At 41.0% G+C, this 20,288-nt stretch overlaps 1 protein-coding gene and 2 non-coding genes across 3 annotated transcripts in view; 1 reads left to right on the top strand and 2 right to left on the bottom strand.

Annotated features, from left to right (window-relative positions):
- Window positions 1–1,881: 1,881 nt before the first annotated feature.
- Window positions 1,882–20,288, bottom strand: part of exoc3l4 (exocyst complex component 3-like 4) — a 39,142-nt gene continuing 20,735 nt past the window's right edge. Inside the window, exons 8-14 of the mRNA XM_039785401.1 lie at window positions 16,839–16,939; window positions 13,251–13,349; window positions 10,767–10,890; window positions 9,743–9,865; window positions 8,932–9,084; window positions 7,698–7,819; window positions 1,882–3,310 (exon numbers count right to left, since the gene is read on the bottom strand). Coding sequence (XP_039641335.1) covers window positions 3,097–3,310; window positions 7,698–7,819; window positions 8,932–9,084; window positions 9,743–9,865; window positions 10,767–10,890; window positions 13,251–13,349; window positions 16,839–16,939 — 936 coding nt within the window. The 3' untranslated portion in view covers window positions 1,882–3,096. The remainder of the gene's footprint in view (window positions 3,311–7,697; window positions 7,820–8,931; window positions 9,085–9,742; window positions 9,866–10,766; window positions 10,891–13,250; window positions 13,350–16,838; window positions 16,940–20,288) is intronic.
- Window positions 4,049–4,255, bottom strand: LOC120550051. The gene has a single exon (XR_005637538.1). It is a non-coding gene; the product is annotated as a small nucleolar RNA U3 (small nucleolar RNA).
- Window positions 4,615–4,820, top strand: LOC120550068. Its single transcript, XR_005637554.1, has one exon. It is a non-coding gene; the product is annotated as a small nucleolar RNA U3 (small nucleolar RNA).

The raw sequence follows: 20,288 nt of genomic DNA on the forward strand, positions 1-20,288 counted from the left end.
AAACACCTGGGTCTTTACAGGGGCTTGCAGTTATTCTGACTGATTCAACCTCTGCAGTGCAAGTTAAAGATTAAATGTCAAATGTTTTTCATGTCATGTAACCCTTTAACTGAAATGGAGAAGTTAAAGTTGCCCCGTGTGATTATTTATTAACAGAATGCCATTGTTCCTTTTCTTTCCTAAAGTTGAACCTGGACAGTTTTCTAACGTTTACATCTTTTCCATCGACTTGAAGCTACATTTTCCCAACCTTACCAAAGGCCACTCTGTTTGATCTACTTTTGACTAACAAACTGATATCTGAGCTTTGTGAGTTGCAGTCCTACAGCCAAACACACTCTGCTTTTGTCCATTATTACACAACGTCCGTACCAATTTATTATCAACACTTTTTTTTATCACAGGGCTTAAATATGTTGCAACACTTTCTCCCCACCGATTTCAAACTAGTCTTCCAACTTTTCAACATTTGTGACAGTTTTGGCTCTTTTATTTATTTATTTTTTTAAAGATATTGTTTGATATGTTATCCTTGAAGGTATCTAACAGGAGTATGGTAGCCTTGTGGTACGTGAGATAAGATGACTACGAGTGTCTGCTTCTTCACTTTTCCAGTGAAAAGGTGAAAATGCCCCAAAATAATCTTAAAAAAGGAGAAGAAGTGAATGAGTGGATATCAAAGACTTGGGTTTTTAAGTTTATGACAATATATTTAAAGTGAATCCACAGATGGCCAACATTTCAAGATTTTACATTTGACCATTGACATCAAAAATGACAAGTTGTTAATGTTACTTATGAGGGTTGAAACGCTTCCTGCTGTCTATCTGGGTTTCTAAACCTGCAGATGGAGTCGTGGGAGATTCATGAGGCTAAATGTGTTTCATGTGTTTTATTAAAAACAACAAAAAAAGATTAAATAGGTTCTAGGTTATATTTTCTCTCTAATCCATTTGGCCTTCTTTTACACTGATGGGAAAATCTAACAGAAGCATTACATATTTAAATCCATAAGAACCACGGTACCTAAACAGGCGTCACAGGTCACAAACAGTTTAAAAACCCTGATCCTGAGAAACTCAACTCTTCACCCGTCTCCCAGTTGATGACAATCATACTTACATAAACTATTTACAAACACAAGACAACAGATTTATGATTAAATGAATAGGTAAAATGTGCAAAGAAAAATCACATTAAGTTTAGACAATAGAAGAACATATTTCACTACAGCAACTCCTCATATTAAGGTAGGGGTGCACGATATAGCGACTGGATATTGTTAGCGCGATATCACGTTGCGCAATATTATATTGAAAGTGTTGCGATAAGTCTGCAATATTTTTTTATGTTTACTTTTATTGTTTGTAATATGTCCTGTTCTGTAGACATGCTCTTGATTTATTGTTTTTATGCTGTACCACCAGTAGAACATGTCCTGTTCTTTAGACATGGTCCTTATTTATGTATTCATGTTGGACCAGTCCAATATGACCGTCAGTTGAAATAAACCTTGTGTTGTAAGAAAACTTGTTTTATTTGTTATGAATCTATTTTGATGCGTTTTCCCTTAAAATTTTACATATGTTTAAAAGAATATCGAAATTAATATTGATATTGCGATATTCATAATGAATATCGCAATATCACATTTGGTCAATATCGTGCAACCCTAGATTAAAGCCATATGAAGACAATTTGGAGTGCTCATGCGTGATAGATGTCCCGCACACAGTCTGGTACCATCTGCTACAGCAGGTTACAGCACACGACACATTCACATGCAAAGAGTTTCCTTCAGTTTTTAGCAGTTGCTCTGACACGATAAACTCAAACCAAGGTCCAACACAGCCGTCAAAAAAAGACAACAGCAGTACTGTATAATTGTCGAAGTTGTTTAAACCTGGGTTTTATTTGTTTGAGCTTCACATTCATTCAGCTTACACAACCTTTGTGAGTGAATGTTATCTGGATTAGTTGGTGAAAAGTTTTCCACCCAGAAAACCATCCTGCAGTTGCTCACAATGCTGGAAACACTTACTGTAATGTGAGTAACACATTACAGACACATGCGTCCCATTTAATATGCTTTGTAAGTAGTAACATGTGGAATTTCTACATTTGTCAGTGTGTGAGAGGAGGCTTTTAGTGTAAAAACAGTGGCCATGTGTTATGAGATTCATTTTTACTTTATTTAAACTTCATTGAAAGGCTACGGCTGGTGTGAATATATTTTTCTGTCGCGAAATCCCATGAAAAGACCAAAACGATGTGTTTAGCTCAAAACTTTCCAACGCAAATCTCTACATCTCTGACAAGAAGAAAGTCAAGAAAGTCACAGTTTAACACAAATTGTGACTTTCTTGACTAGCTAAATTATCTTTCAAATTGACGAACACCATACGTGCATTGTGCAATTCATGGCACAGTACATACAGGATCAACAAAAAAAGATTTGTGCCTCACTGTTTACAGCCGTACATATTTTTTCCAAAATAAGGTCCCATGGTGGCATAGTGGAACGGAAGGTTGGTTGGGTTAGCGGTTGGTTCACGCTGCATTTTGTCAAACACAAAACATTGCAAACAAATGTCCCGCGTTGGAAACACCCGCTGGTCTATTTGATACATATATTTGTATAATGTCTTGTGTTTTTCTGGTTTTTAAGTGTTCCTAACATTTTAGAAGAAGGCGAACAATGTGAGCAGCTTACAGACAGCGAGTGAAAGAGAGCGAGAGAGATGATGATGTCACACAGAAGACCAGCTATGTGTGTTCAGAATAAGTTATACATTTGAAAGTTATCATCCAGCAAATCATATATAAGTCTGTGAATTGTGTGCAAGGTTGAATTATATGTAAATCTACTGTCAACGATGTAGTGATGGGTAGATTGTGAAGTGTTCGCCTGAGAAACATGGAGTATACCTAATTCTGTGCAAAAGCTGCAGTTTGTTTGAGTTTAGATGGCTGTGTTTGAGAGCAAGGACCTTCATTTGTGTCAACCAGCTTAAAAAACTGTAACTTTTTCTGTCACAAGTCCACCTCTGGAGCTTTTGGTTTTCCTCCACTCAGCGACTGGTCCTCCACGCTGCACTAGTTGTCGGGCAGCAGGGAGCTGAGGCAGGAGAAAGGCAGGTTGGACAAGCAGTCTGTGTTGACGGTGACCTGCATGTCACTGAATAAAACTCGGTTCTTGTCGCCGCTGCCCAGTTTCTTTTTGAGCTCCATGAGCCGCTGGAGGATGAGCTGGTGTTCGCGGCCTCTCAGTAGACCTCTGAAGTACAGGACAGCAACCAGGTGCTTCCTGCTGCAGGGGGAGAAGAGGGAAACACAACGCATTCAGTGATTTTATTGATCAGTACCATTTTACCCAATTTGTCACTGAGTGTAGGAGGAGTTGTAAAGTTTAACTTAAAGAAGCATTCAGGGCGCCCGGATAGCTAAGTTGGTAGAGCGTGCACCCATGTATAGGAGGAGGGTTTACTCCTTGACGCAGCGGGCCCTTTGCTGCATGTCATCCCCCCTCTCTCTCCCCTTTCATTTCTTTAGCTGTCCTGTCAATAAAGGCCTAAAAATGCCCCAATAATAACCTTAAAAGAATTAAAAGCCTTCAAGACAGATTGAAATCCTATTTCTCAAAGAACAGCTTTGAGACGGTGTTGAAAAGGTGTAAATGCATCCGTCTCTCCAACGTACATACGTAATCTTTACTCCTCGGAATGCAGTCGCTGACGTTCTTAATAATTTCACGGTGTGTCTTCTCTGTCTTTGTGATAACTGTAGCTAAAGTTCCACTGAACTTAACCTTTTGTTCTCTGTCCCATTAAAGCAACAAGCACTGTTTAAAATTGTACCTTACTATGTAAAATAACAGCAAACATTCTCTAACATCTGCACACAATGGGTTGTTTTAAGGTGCAGAAAAGTGAACATGTCTAATCACAAAATATTAACTAAAAGTCTGAATACTTAGCCAAAATTCTATTGCAACACATACTGTAATGTGGCATATTTTAATTATTGTTTTCACAGCTGCACGATAAGCTCCACTCAGTTCATGTTTCCTCCTTCAGAGTCTCTCTGAGAAACTCTGAACAGTCTTCAACAGTGGAGAAGAAACAGAGTCTTCCCACGAGTTTCCTGCTCTGAAGGAAACATCTCAACTCTTCATCGTGGTCAGCGAGATCAAACTCTTTAGAAACACATTTCTCAAGTCAACAACTAAAGAAATGATCCCTGAAAGTATAGTCTTGATTTGTTCTGGATGTTTCTCAGGGTCTTATGTGTGGAGACGAGCACTTCTACTCCTGGTCAACTCCTGACACTCACTAAGACACTCCTCCTACACTCACAGCATCATCAGAGATAAAGTATATTTATTTATTTTAGTGAACCATACACTATACCATAAACGTTCAGAAAATGTTACTTGTTATGATGTGGTAATTTCGGTAGGCAATGAAAAGATTTTAATGCATTCATTTGTTTACTTGTAATATGTTCTGACAAGGAAATAAATGAATCTGTTACTGAGTGTAGGAGGAGTGTCTTAGTGAGTGTCAGGAGTTGACCAGGAGTAGAAGTGCTCGTCTCCAACAAAAAAAAAAAAAAAAGACATAACTTTCAGAGAATCATCTTTAGTTGTTGACTTAAGAAATGTGTTTCTAAAGAGTTTGGTCTCACTTCCCACAATGAAGAGTTGAGATGTTTCCTTCAGAGCAGGAAACTGGTGGGAAGACTTTGTTTCTTCACCACTGTTGAAGACTTTTCAGAGTTTCTCAGAGAGATTCTGAAGGAGGAAACATGATCTGAGTGGAGCTTGTTGTCTTTCAAACTGAGATCTTATCTGGGAAGTGGCTGTCTTTTTCCCCATGTTGGGCCAGGTCTTCCTTACTTACCTTATTTTTTTTAATAAGAGCATTTATGTTTCATCATTACAAATAATGAAATATCTTTAAAGTCAACAATCCCAACAATGAAGAAACATCTGAATGAATCTCAGAGATCTCAGGTCAACTTCAACATTTCTGTTTGGTTTATTTGCCTGTTTGGTTGACTCATCCATTCACATGTTTGCAGTTTGGTGAACTGCCACTCAGCTGATGCTATCAGAGCAGATGTCAGAATCGTCTCAGTGTTAATACTGTACAGTATTCCATGTGAACTTTCTAGTTTATTGGGGTTAACCCTTGTGTGGTCCTTCGGGTCCCAGTGACCCGAAGGACAACACAAGGATGATGTACTTCCCTTTACTTTGTTGAGAATTGCTCTCTAAACCCTGTTTCTTGTAAAGTAAGTAAGTAAAGTTTATTTCTAGAACACATTTAAACAGTTTAAGCTGACCAAAATGCTGTACAAACAAGAACTAAGGTGCTGTATTAACCCTTGTTTAGAGAGCAATTCTCAACAAAGTAAACGGAAGTACATAATCCTTGTGTTGTCCTTCGGGTCACTGGGACCCGAAGGACAACACAAGGGTTAAAGTTTTAGCACTGAGGCCGCGTCCTTTTCCATCTGTCAGACCATGACGTTTCCTTTGTGTAGTGTAGGGAAACCTTGTAGGTGTTGTGTCTGTCTGTGTTTAGACTGGAGCTTCCTCGTGACAGCAGGGGTTTAATGGGAAAACTGAAGGCAGCCAAATTGTCTTTCCTCTCTGTTTTTTGGTTAATTTGTAAGTGAATGTACTTTCCGCTTCATTTCATTTGCCATTTCCCCTCTTATTTTATCACCACTTCCTCATTCTTCTGTCTATTTTGAGTCTATTTGGGCATGTTTCAGGTTTAAATGGAGGGATTCGGGACAACCTCTAGCTCACCAAGTAGAGTGTGCGCCCCATGCAGGCTGAGTCCTTGGCAGCAGCCATGGGTTTGAATCCAACTTATGGTCCTTTGCTGCATGTTGTCTCCCCGTTTCTGTCTTTAAGCTGTCCTGTCAATAAAGGCCATAAAAGCCCCAAAAAATATTAAAAAAATAAAAGAAATGGGGGGATTTCTGCACAGCTATAAACTGTTGACCTCTCCATATCCTCCATGCATAATAGAAGAACCTTGGTCGAATACTTCCTCAATTACATGAAGGGGAAACTTTGGCGCTTTTCAAGCATTTCAAATAGAAGTTAAAATCAGGATGTTTGTTAAATTTCATCACTCTGTGCTTTTTGTGGGAACATAACACCCTTTTCAACACAGAGGTTACACGCAGCCCTCTAGTAACCTCCATGCGTGCTTCACTTTAACAAACCTGCCTGATTTATAGGAAACTGACTGGTAGTGTGACAGGAAAAAACCCCTGTCTTCAACCTGCATGACCTTGGCGTGCTCTGAGCTGAGCACACAAACCGCTGGGTCAAAACAACCTTCTGCTGTGACGGTAAAAGCTGACGTTAGTCTGGTAAGCCTGGCTGCTCAGCATCACGCTCACGCCCGGTTAAATCCGAGGTCTCTCCTGAAGTAGTCTCGCATTGCCAGACCTTCCTCCACAGCGCTGCGGAGGAGGGTCTGGCGAGTCCACGCGGTATTCCGGGATGGTATTTCCGGAAAAATGTGCTCTGGTTTATTGGCATTTCTTTAAACCAATCACAATCGTCATGCTAAGCGCCGGACGGAGCAACGGTGCCTCTGCGAAATAGCCTCGGGAAGGAACTTGTTTTGGTGGAACGTGTACGATCAAAAGTTGTTTTAGTCGTGCAACAGAAAACTCTGATTGGACAGATAGTCTAGCTAGCTGTCTGGATTTACCCTGCAGAGATCTGAGGAGCAGGTAACCATAGTCCTCAGAAAGCCACCGGAGGTTAGAACGCCGTCACAAAGAAAGAGGAAGGGGACGGACATCCAGAATTTCCGGCGGCCTCTGAACAGTCCCGAAAAAGGGGAACGTCGTGGATATAGACTACTCCTGAAGCTACTGGATGTTCATCATTAATATGTTTAAACTACAGTTACAATTAGCCCAAATCCTATGTTTCCTCTCACAGTGGTAATATCATGTCCACTCACCCTCACATCTTCACTTTAATTTGTCTTAATTTTGTCACATTTTTATTAACAAAGCCTTAATGAAGGTTTATATCATTTTATACCATCTGAGAGATCATGCCCTGAGATAAACATGTATGATTTGTTTTGTGTTTTAACCAGAGGGGGAATGTAACTTAGTAAATGTACTTAAGTACAGTACATTTTGAGGTCCCTGTGCTTTACTTGAGTATTTCCATTTTGTGGTATATTACACTTCCACTTCACTACATCTCAAATATACCTACTTTTTACTACATGTATTTGCCGCTATAGTTGATAGTTATTTGCAGATTAATTTGACGTGATGCTATTTTACATTTTGTCCAGTGACAATTCCAATAAAGTTTACTCAGACAAAATGGCTGCGTGTTCAACAATGTTGACAAAAAGAGAGAAAGGCTGCATTACTTTGTGCAGTTCTATAATGAACAGAAGGTCAGAAGAAACTCAGTGACGACCACAGTTTCAGCCACTACATGTACAAAAAATACCTCACCGATAATTCGAAGCTAAAGCAAGGCTTAACCCAAATGGCATCTGCCTGGTTTAATAGGATACAGTAACTGTATGGACCCAATGGAAAGACTGCACTTGGATTTTTTAGGCTTTCTGCTGTGAATTGTGCTGGTGAGCCAGGTTTATTCCTACAGAAGGATTGAGCGAGTTAGAAATGCTTACCTGAAGTCAGGGTAATGCTCCACCAAAGGCTGCAGATGGCTCTTTATGTCTGCCTTGTTTTTCTGTATGATGATGTTGCTCAGGTCGTCTCCTACGGCGTAGAGCCACTCGTGAGTCGAATTCTGCCGGAGAAAACCCCCCAAAAACATTTACAAATATGAGTTGAATTGTGATTTTCACCCGAGCAACCTAAAACAAATTAGGATTCGGTGATGCTTATGCTTTGTTTCTTATGCCAATTACAATCATCCACCTTTCAAATGAATTATATATTTAACCCTCTTATGTTTAAACACATAATTTAAATTTAAAATATCTCTCAAATATACACTGCATATACACTGTTGGTAAGCAACCTGTTATATTAATAATTCTTTATTTATTCCAGCACATTTGCACTTTTTTATTGCCCTATTGTCTTACTGTTGACGATCCTCATAGAGCTGTTTGTTTACATGCGTGAATGTACATATGTGTATGAATCTCTATGTGTATATATTTGTACATAGTAGTCAAATGTTTATGTTCATGTCCTTGTTTTTAGCTGTATGTCAAATTATGTATACATACTTTGAGAGCAACAAAAAGCCGGAGTCAAATTCCCTGTATGTTTGCACTTACTTAGCCATTAAAAACTCATTCTGATTACCCGCAGACTTAACCACTGGCATATGCTTTTTTATAAGGCTGTTCTCGGAAAGCTTCTTTTTATCTACGGATCTACATCCTTCATACAAGTAGGGAAAGTTACTGTCTTCCCTCCCAGGAGTTTTTCCTTCTAACTGTCCTTAAAGTCCGTACAGAACTGGGGAAAAGGCCGTTTAAGTATGCTGCTCGGGTACACTTCGGGAGCTGGTTTCATTGCACGCGTTTAGAGCAATTCTAAATGACTAAATGACAGCACATCTGGCTGTAGATGTGATTTGAGTGTTTCAAATGTTTTTGATTTCTCATAATCTGTTCTTCTGTCTAGATTTTATTTTTGTTTCATGTCTGAAAACCGTGTTAAGTGTGCTGCTGCCAGTTTTGGCCAGGAAACTCATGAAAAAGAGAATTTTAGTCTTATTCCTGGTGAAATTAAGGGTAAATAAAAAAAAAAAATAATAAAAAATGACTGAGTGCTGGAGTATTATCAAGACATGAACCTCTTTTTCTTGAACATGACTTGAATATCTTACTATCACCAGGTAACAAGAAGAGATGCTGTTGCTAGGGAAGTTAAAGAGTTTACTACCATGTTCTCAAACAGATTTCGGAGTCTTCCCCACTGCACACGGATCTTGCTCGCCGCCTTCTCGTGTTTCCGGTTCTTGCACGAGTAGTTATTCATCATCAGCTGGCCGACGTACTCCCTCACCACGTGGTAGTGCAGTCGGCTCGCCAACTCCTGTCACCGGAGAAACAAAAACACACCCAGACGGAGTGATGTGGCAGAATAACAGGAAAAGGCACACAGGAAAACGGGGAAATGTAAGTGTGGTTGTCGATCACACGACCAGCCGCCATCGGATCATCGACACCTCCACTTCCACCTATTCATTGGTGCCAGCGTTTGGGATTATATTCCTTCTCGCTTCACCACTCTGCTGTCGCAGCATCCGGCCGAAAACAATGGTGCCTAAATTAGCTCACTTGGAACTTCCAAGAGGGTCAATAAAAAAGCAAATAAGGATTTCCTCTCCTGAACGCCAAAGAGATAATAAATAAGTGTAAAAAATATTGATTTTTTTAGCTGATATTCTGCATCTGTTTTCCTCATTAAAGCAATTATAACAATGTTTAGGCGCGTTGGTTCCCGGTTACATGTACATGGGGGTTTTCTAATCAAGATAGGACATATGCCAGTAAAAGCCCTTACTGGGAACTTTATTATATCATACCCGGCACGTTGGCAGGGAAGCGATAATCATTATGAAGAGGTGGGAGTCTTTCCTGTAAGTCAACATGTAGCCCTGGTACGTTAAGATAATAAAGTGGTCGGGAAATGCTGGACATTCCCCTGATGCCTTCTTCCAGCCCATCTCCTCCCTCCCACCCCCCCTTACCTGGACATGTGGAGGCCTCATCAGAGCGCAGTGTTCAGAAAGCAGCTCTGTCCGACTGTAAAGCTGCTTAAAGTCTTCGTCATTGGTTAGCCACTTCCTCGTCATCATTCTCCTCAGGTACAGCTGGAAAGCAGGTTCAAAGTGGAGGAAAGAAATGAGTTTTAGGGCCCTTGCACCCAGCGCAAAGCCCGACGCAAGTGTCTTTGCTAGTTTAAGACCGACGCACTTGTCAATTTCAGTTTATAGCAAATGCACCTGCGCCTATTGGGCACGCTGGTCTTACAGGGAGGTGTGTTCATAGTGTCGTTTTAGGCCGCAGCAGGCAGCCGCTTTCAGTGTAAAAACTGTAAAGAAAATAATGTACTCTACCTGCTTAGCTGCGAACAGCAGATAGACACAGTTAGGGACTAGCTGGTGAACAGAGTTGAGCATTTAGCTGCTAAAGAGCTATTGTTCAAACACATAAAATGACATCTTGGTTGAGTGAATAATGACTGTTGCTGCTCAGAAATACAAGTGGAAGTAGTGTGATGTAGGGCCGTGCAATTTATAGAATTTTGATCATGATTTTGGCGGCTAACAATCACAAAAACAATGTCTGTGTTGTTGTCTTGTGTTCTGAATGAAAAACAAAGTTCAACAGGAAAGCACGTGTAAGGGAAATTTTGCAGTTCAAGGTGTTTTCACTGTTCACAAAGACTAAACATTTCCTTCTGGTCTTTTAGTAAGTCACAAATGACCTGTTGTCTTTTAGATTGGACATCTTAGATTAGGTATTTTACAATTCGTACATCCTGTTTTCACATCCATGCACTCTTGTGATCATTTATAGGAAGTGACCTGCTTGAATGCTTGAAGCATCTCTGCATTGTGTGTGAGTAGAGGTTTGGGAAAGGAGCCTCCCTTCTTTCATTTCTCCTTTTAGAAACCACAACAGAATCTGACTGCTCTCAGAGTGAGGAAATCAATCAATGAAAGAAACAGAACTGGGCTTTCACCGCAAATAACTGCAGTGTGATTGTACCTTGACTTCATCTTTGTACTGGTCCTCCAGCACCTGGATGAGCCTGATAATCAGCCACTTGGCCTCTTTCCTGAAGCCTTCCACCTCTCTGGGACAGGTGTCCTGGTACCCGTCCATGTGCTGCCTGCAGGAGGACAAACAGCATCACTGACTGATATTTCAGTGAGAACAAAAACTGCTCTGGTGAAGTACAGTATATCTGCCTTACTGTTAGTCCAGTTACACTTGTAATGCAATGCAGTATTTCCGTGTTACTCCACTCTACTTTAACTCTATTAGAGATTTCACTCTGAAATATTGTACTTTGAGACTGTTCTCTTCCTAAAAAAACTCACAGAGGTTGTTTGTTCAAGCAGTAGTCTTGCATTGCCAGACTTTCCTGGTGCGGAGGAGGGTCTGGCTAAGCACCAGACGGAGCAACAATGCCTCTGCAAAATAGCCTTTGGAAGGAACTTCTTTTGGTGGAACATGTGTACGTTTAAAGTTGTTCTAGTCGTGCAACAGAAAACTGATTGGACAGATAGTCTAGCTAGTTGTCTGGATTTACCCTGCAGAGATCTGAGGAGCAGGTAACCATAGTCCTCAGAAATCCACCGGAAGTTAGAACGCCAACACAAAGAAAGAGGAAGGTAATGGATATCCGGCGGAATTTTCGGCGGCACCTCAACGATCCCGAAAGTGGAACATCGTGGCTATAGACTACTCAGGCAGCAATTACGACCTATATTTAAGTTTATAGTGACGGCGCCCTCTAGTGGCAGTTGTAATCATGACGGGAGCAAAGCTGGAAGTAAGGTGAGGAAGTATACGTGCCAAATATCCTGGTAAGGAGCCAGGTTGGGGTAGTGGATGGGTCAAACAACATAGGACTTCCCCCCTGCTACAGTGAGGTTTGAGTCCCGTTTGAAAAGAAACATTGGGCGCCCAGATAGCTCAGTTGGCTGTGCCCATATATAGAGGGTTACTCCTCGAAGCAGCGCGCCCAGGGTTCGACTCCGACCTGCGGCCCTTTGCTGCATGTCATTCCCCCCTCTCTCTCCCCTTTCATGTCTTCAGCTGTCCTGTCAAATAAAGGCCTAAAATGCCCAAAAAATGAAAAGAAAAGAAAAAAACAGAGCTACATCACGTTCAGCGCCATGTGCATAACCTTCGCCAAGTGAAGTAATGTCTGATAGTAACCCAAACCGCCATCTTTTTCAAACCGTACCAAACTGCGACTATTTCAGGGATATGCACAGGTTTCAAAAACACTCCTGTGGGTTGTATTGTCTTCTATCCTCTTCCCATTAATCATCTCACGACAACTCAGATTTATCTGAGGTGACCCATTGGAAGGGCCCGACCCCTAGGTTGGGAACCACCGGACACCGGGGAAATTTCTTCAAATGGATGCCAAAACAAATTTGAACCGGGGGAAGTTGCAGTTCACGGTATCTTAAGTCATTAAATTAATTAAATATATGTGATATACAAACTCATTAAAATAAGTGTGTTAATGTACGTTAGAACCAATGCAACATTTTAGAGGTCCAGCATATTTCCCTTTAATTCAGGAGTGTTTTTTTTTTTTGTAAATGTCATGGACTACAGGACTAAGGCCCAGAGGAGGGAGAGGTTATTAGATCACCTCAGAGACATGCAGCCAAGGCTGCAGATATGAACACGATATTCATATGTGTTCTCGACTTGCATGAATTTCCTTAAACAACCCGCAGCAAAGCCACATCTGCTTCTGTCGTGAGTGAAAAAAGCAGCGGGGGCGGTTTAGAGGTTCTTAGTGCTTTCTCTTTCCCCCCACTTAACACAGCAGAGTTTCTCACTCGCAGCCCTTATTCCCCGAAATCACGTGGCGCAGCACTCTCTCCAAGACTGGCATATTTTCCCTTGGCACCCACACTGAGCCTCTGCTTTGCACGTTAAAGAGACAGTGTCCTAAACAACTCGGAGCCTATCAACAGAACGTGGTCTGTCGCTCTAAGAAAAGACTCATGCTTGAATCTCATCTGGGAATATCCCAGAAAAGCCTAAAATAGTTCAGAGATGAATCATCCACAGATCCTCTGCATGCGTTTCTAACTCTCAGAACCTGAACCACAGTCTTCCCGAATCTGTGTGCTTTTAACTGCTTGTTTTCTGCATTAGAGTTTGTTTATGAGGATACAGAAACAATAATACAATCGTTAATTATAAAATGGTTAAAATCATTAGTTTAAAGACATGGAAACCAAAATTTAAAAGCAGTATATTCTTTGAATCTGGTAGTTTAGCATGCTTCTAAACCAGCTGCACTTCAGATTGTACTCCCTAAATTCTCTTTACATTTAAACAGCTGTGCTTCTGTCCTTCTAAAACAGGAAGTCCTCACTGAATGAATCTGGTGACAGATTCTCCCCTGGGGGCGTGCTGCCCCAGTTTTGGTTTTGTCAGGGCATGCTAGTTCATCGCAGTGCCTCATGGGTAATTTCAGGAAGTCATGTGCCTTACTGTAAAGCAGAGAAGCTGTTGATGTATGTGATGTGGTACTCGGTCCAAAGAGGCTTCGGTCTGAGAGCGCTGCAGTGACGGCTGAACTCCGCCTCGAATCTGCCAAAAGGAGAGACGAGAGACAGGTGGACAGGACAAGCCTTCAGGGGGTGGACAAAATAACAAGAACACATAGTGTTTTATATATTTATATATATATCATTACATGTCATTTAGCTGACGATTTTATACAAAGCGACTTACATAACAATTGTTACATATGTCAGAGGCATCACACCCTTGGAGCAACTATGGGTTAAGTTAAGTTAAGCTCAGGGACTCATTGGTTGATGTATCACAGTGGGAATTGAACCCTGACCTCCCACACCAAAGGCATGTGTCATATGCACTGCGCTATCACTACACCTATATATATATATATATATATATATATATATATATATGTGTATATATATATACATATATACACATATACATATATACATATACATATACATATATATACATATATATATTGTGTATATAAACACAACAACACGTTTTGTAGTTTGTATTTAATTACATCTGTAACAATAAATCCATACATGTAATCAATTCTCCATATTTCTCACTTTGACTTTGTACTTGATATGCTGAGAGAGTCGGCAGCCAGCGGTGGAATGTAACTAACGAGTATTTCCACTCTTATGCTGCTTGATACTTCTATTCCAATGCATTTTGGAAGCAGATATTCTTTTTACACCACTGCATTTAGATTTGACAGCTTAAATTTCATAGCAGATTTTGATTATTAAAACAAAATACAAAAAAAATGCTGCTGTAATATTAGAGATTAAACTAATGTGACGTGAGAGGCTCGTGGGTATTTTCCCTGTTTGTTTTCACAAGGCAATCCCGGGCTGAATCTCACTTCCCTTATTTGATAGCTCCTCGCTCCTCGAGCGATCTCCGAGAGCAGCCTTTCTGGAAGCCGTGCAGCTGAGAGCTAACTCGGCTCAAACAGACGCTTCAGAGGAAAGGACGTTTCATCTCTTTAAAAACACATTTCCCTCGTTTCCTCTCTCCTCCTATAACTTCCGGCTCTCCCATGCTTCCTGGGAAAGACTTGGGTGGGACAGACTTAGATGCGAGGAAGGGAAGCAAGTGGCAGAGCCAGGGATGCAATTTAAGGGAAGTGAGATGCAGCCTGAGTGGTGGAGGTGTGGCACGCCTCCTGATTGGCCTGCTGGTTGTTGCTCTCTCTGTCCTCACAGCCAGCACGTTTTTTTTGTGCGTTTTTTTAAGTTTTGTTGTCCTTTGAGTTTTGTTAGCGTTGTTTTCCACACCCTACACCCATGCACTCACTATACCACTGATACTGCTGAAATACACGTTTCTTCAAGTATTGCTTTAAATGGGGTAAATACATTGGTTTCAATGTAATCCTTAATTATGTGGGTTCTCCCTTTTTGTTTGAACTTTGAGCTGGTTCATGCTACGAACCAGCAGTGTATAAAGTTATTAAAATGAGCTCCACCTTTACGAGCTGCAACATTAAAGGGACGAACACATGAATGCTTCAATAATTAAAATCTAATAATATACTGTTACAATCTGAAATGGGACATTCTGCATACTGAGTACTTTTACTTTTGATACTTTAGGTATATTTTGATGCTAATACTTTTGTACTTATCCATAGATAGGAATGCAGGGCTTCTTCCACGACTTTACTTAACAGCTCTTTTTCATTACCTTGCCGTTTCTGGTGTTTTATAGAGTTTCTATTTCTACAGTATCTTTATGTTTCTGTTTACTTCATTTCCTGCCACATTTGCTGCTGCAAAGATACAAGATGTGCAATCTTTCTGTGTTTTTAAGACAAAGACCGATGTAGGTGTGGATGTACACATTGATCTTCAGATGCTTTTTTGAAGGATAAACTGTATCACAGTAAACCGTTAAAAACAGTATTAGTCATAAATCAGGCGGATGAAATATTCTCACATTGCTCAACAGACTAGTTATTGCACAGTACCGTGTTTTTGGTTTGTTTTATTATAGGGTGGCTTCACACTTGTTCAAAAACAATGCACATCCATGTAGTTAATGGTGGACAAAAAAAAGTAAATGTTCAAAGAAGGTAAAGTCCACACAACAGCTTAATGCTCCAGAAAAATACTTTAATAGTGCAAATAAAGCACACAACTTTTCGGCCCACAATTTGGCCTTCCTCTGGTGTGTTTGATTGCAGTCACCCATGACCCTTATCGGTTTTTATCACATCACATGGTCACTTATGTTATGGGAAAGTGTTACTGTTCCAATTTTTTGGGCTGAAGTTTTCCGCAAAATTTGTGATGTTACAAAAAAATGTATTCAACCTGACCCTGTCCTCCGTATAATAAGGGTTCTATCAAGATTGCCTAATCAACAACATAATAAGTGGATGTCTGTAGCCTTTGCTGTTGCCAAACACTGTTTTTTTTGTAAAGGGAGAGAAAGCAGTGTCCCACACATTCAAGATTGGACGGATGCGATGTTGAAAATAGCTAAACTTGAAAGAGTAATCTTCATGGATGTAGAGTCTCTATGAGTATACTTTAATATGGTAGCAGCCATGTCCTAAAGAAAACAGACCATATAGTTAACAAATCAAAGTGTTGTTTCTCAATGAAACAGGTAGTTTTCACCACTTTCTACAGCATAGAAACCCCTTATTTGTTTTTCTATAAAAATAAAAACAATTCTCTCTCCCTAATTTATGTCATTGTCATTTTATTCATTTATATATGTGTATATGTATTAGGGGTGTTGAAATTAATCATTGTGTCAATGCATCGCGGTGCGGACCTAGACGATTCTGCATCGATGCCAGACCATAATCGATTATTGCCTACTGATGTCACTTGTGCTTTTTTTGTTTTTAACTTTTTGCCGTCTTCTGTGTTCAGACTCCACTACATTCAGGACTGTCTTTTTTAAGAGCAGATCCAATAAAAAGGGGAGTTCATATATCTGACTGCTTAAATTTGCTTAAATTTGTTGATGGAAACCATGTGTAGCGATATATAATAATATTGCGGAGATGATGCATCGTAATATCGAATCGAATCGTTGACAGGGTCATCGTAATTGAATTGAATCGTGAGACCAGTGAAGATTCACACACGTATATGTATGTATATTGGTATATTCTTTCTTTCTTTCTTTCTTTCTAATTGTCATATGTCTTTTTTAGCATTGTTGCTTGCATCTTCGTTTGTCTGATTGGTTCTTTGGAATTGCCTGATAAGTTGCCTGTATAACATGCAAACTATTGCTGCTCTGTCTGATTTTAGTTTGAAAAGAAAAAAAGAATAATAAAAACTAAAAGAAAAGATGCCAAAAACACTGGTGTCACTGCTGCACTACAGACAACTGAAGTGTCAAAGATGAAAAATAGTTACAATTAAAATAAAAATACACCAGAGGAAGGCCAAATTGTGGGCCGAAACGTTGTGTGCCTTATTTGCACTATTAAAGTATTTTTTTCCCGGCGCATTAATTTGTTGTGCGGACTTTACCTTCTTTGGGTTCACACTTGTACCTCCATCTTTACCATCGTACCTCTTGGGGAACTCTTTCAATGCTTGGAGGCAGGAGGAGATCACTTCCTGTTCCAGCTGAGCATCAATCCGTCGAGAGTTTATAGCATTCCCCTTCACTTTCTGCAGAGAGAAAACATACCAGCACACTGTATAATAAGGATACATATACAGAATAAGACAGAAGTTAATATGAAGCTCTCTGCTGCCCCCACATGGTGAAATAACTGCGTCCCATCATGGATGGATGAGGGGAGAAAATTCCACTACTGTCATTTAGACTTTTGGATATTTCCATTGTTTTTTTAAGAGACAAAAGTACAAAAGAAAAACAAACAGTAATGAAAACACAAAAACAACACAATTAATTAATTGAATAAAATTGAACACAGAAAACAAACAAAATCACACAAAACTAGACAAAAACATAAACTCGAGTCTATCGAGCCACATACTTTGAAGCAAATATTACATTTATTAATATGTAAACAATTCCTTTATTTGTTTTGAATCATTCAAAAAAAGTTGAAAGTGTCCGGGTTAGCTCAGTTGGTAGAGCAGGCGCACATATATAGAGGTGTGTACAACTCTACAGAGCAGACAGAGACAACGAACTCTCCGGCAAAACTAAAGGTGGAGGAATCTGCTTCTACATCAACAGTGGTTGGTGCAACGACGTGACAGTGACCCAGCAGCACTGTTCTCCTGACCTGGAATCTTTCATCCTAAACTGTAAGCCTTTTTATTCACCCCGTGAGTTTGCTTCATTCATTCTGGTAGTGTTTACATCCCGCCACAGGCCAACACCTAACCTAGTCGGGAGCAGGTTAAATTGGCGATTAGAGATCAACCGGTGTTAAAGCAACCGGTGTTACGCACATCGGTTAGAATTATGTTTTGATATTTTTTTATTTTCTTTCTCGATCGCTTACCACTGCCAGGGTTTCAACTGAAATAAAAGGCTAAAGCAACGACAGTTCATGGAAAGCAAAAGTGTAATTATAGTCAGATCTTGTGCCTGACTGATGGGGAAGTGACCAGTGTAGTCTAATGTAGGCTATTATAGTGGGTGTACTGTAGCCTACTGTATATTAGCCAGAATCTGCCTTTGGGGGAGGAGGGGGGCATATCATAGTGGGGGGGCCTGGGTGTCCTCCCCCAGGAGCATTCCGATACACTTTAATGCACCAATTTACGGTAAAAATACCTTTATTCAGCCTATAGATGTTAAGAAAAAAGCATAGATGACGATTCAAAATTTATAAAAAATATAAAGGAAAGTAGCCTATGTTGTTACCTGTCATTGTGCATTTTTAAGTGGGTAGCCTATATAGAAATCCTGGAGCTTACTATCACGTAGACCAGTGGTTCCCAACCTTTTTTCCTTGATGGCCCCCCTACCCATGTCTAAGAAAAGCTGAGCCTTCCCCCCCCCCCCGAAACCGAAGTTGAGGTAACTCTCGAGATAGAGCCTTACTTTCTTCTTTGATACAGAGGAGTTATCAGCACTGTTACGTTTCTCCATCATGTTTCATTCATAAAATAGTGATGCCGTGGCGGCAGGAAAGACGAGGATACAACAAAATATATAGTTTTCATACAGACTTTTGTATACATTATATATTCTAGTGTATTATCAAAATTTGTTTAACATGTGCAAATATATTTTTTTACCTCAACCTCAAACCCCTGTGATCTTTGCCGCCCCCCCAGGTTGGGAACCACTGACGTAGACTACACCACTGGAAGTGATATTGATAGGATAAGCGTTGTGATTTACGTAAAACAGCATCGTCTTTTTTGCCAGCTTTCCTTCCTGCATTTTGCCTGTAAAACCGTGTTTGTGTTCTTCATATTTATGTAGAATTATAGTTTGTTTAAAACAAACTTTTTTTCTTGTTTAAAATATGTGGCTCTGGTAGATGTTTGCGATTGGTTGAGGTGCGCAAACACCGCCTCTTTTATGTGAACGCGCGCGCCACTGGATTGGGAAACCCTGAGTTGACTGAACTAGTTGATAACCACCGTCGTGACACAGGTTATGAGAGACCGCGGTTTTAAAGGGTTAGGTGAAGCTGGATAACTGAAAGAGATCCAGGGCGTGTTGATCTTGATTCATAGTACAGGCCTCTGGTCGCACAGCGCATGTTTGTGTGTGGAACGGACCAACCCGGACTCCCTAGTTATTGTCCTTGGTGACTTTAACAAGGGGAACCTCACTCACGTATTCCTTAAATACAGACAGCATATTAAATGCCCGACCAGAGAGGAGAACATTCTGGATCACTGTTACACCACAGTCAGGGACGCTTATCACGCCGTCCCCCGTGCTGCACTGGGACACTCTGACCACCTGTAGTCAGCAAACCTGTAGTGAGGACATCAAGGAAGTGGACCAGTGAGGCTGTGGAGGATCTCCAGACTCTACTGACTGGGATGTGTTCACGACTGCTACCAACAGTCTGGATGAGTACACAGAGGCTGTGACGTCATACATCAGCTTCTGTGAGGATTGCTGTGTTCCATCATGCACCAGGGTGAGTTACAACAATGACAAACTCTGGTTCACAGCCAAACTCAGAAAGTTAAGGTTGGATAAGGAAGAGGCCTTCAGGAGTGGGGACAAAGACAGATTTAAAGAGGCGAAGTACAAGTTTAGCAAGTCGGTGAAAGAGGCTAAACGGCGGTACTCTGAGAAACTCCAAAACCAGTTCTCAGCCAACTGCCAAGCCAAGTCTGGAAAGGACTCAGGCAGATCACCAAACTACAAGCCTAAAGCACACCTAGCCAACGACCGGAACAAGTTCTACAGCCGCTTTGAAAGACAAAGGGACAGTCCTGTAATCATCCCCCACAACACCTCCCAACAGCTCCAGCTACAGTGCATCACCTCCACCTCCCCCCACCTCAGCAGACCACCACAGACCACCTTAAAGGTCCCACCTTCCACCACCACACACCTCAGTGACGACTCTTTCCATCCATGAGAGAGACGCCAACAAACTCTTCAGGAGACAGAACCCCCAGAAAGATGCTGGACCGGATGCTGTCTCCCCGTCCAGCCTGAAGCACTGCGCTGACCAGCTGTCTCCAGTGTTCACAGACATTTTTAACACCTCACTGAAGACATGTCACGTGCCAGCCTGCTTCAAGTCCTCTACTATCATCCCTATTCCCAAGAACGACTTCAGACCCGTTGCCCTGACCTCTGTGGTTATGAAGTCCTTTGAGCGCCTTGTGCTTTCACACCTCAAAGACATCACCGAGCCTCTCCTGGACCCCCTGCAGTTTGCCTACAGAGCCAATAGGTCTGTAGACGATGCAGTCAACCTGGCCCTCCACTCCGCAGGAACCTACGCCAGGATCCTGTTTGTGGATTTCAGCTCTGCCTTTAACACCATCATCCCGGCTCTGCTTCAGGAGAAGCTCTCCCAGCTATGTGTGCCTGACTCCACCTGCAGGTGGATAACCG

The sequence above is a fragment of the Perca fluviatilis genome, chromosome 20 (genome assembly GCF_010015445.1).
Source record: "Perca fluviatilis chromosome 20, GENO_Pfluv_1.0, whole genome shotgun sequence".
NCBI lineage: Eukaryota > Metazoa > Chordata > Actinopteri > Perciformes > Percidae > Perca > Perca fluviatilis.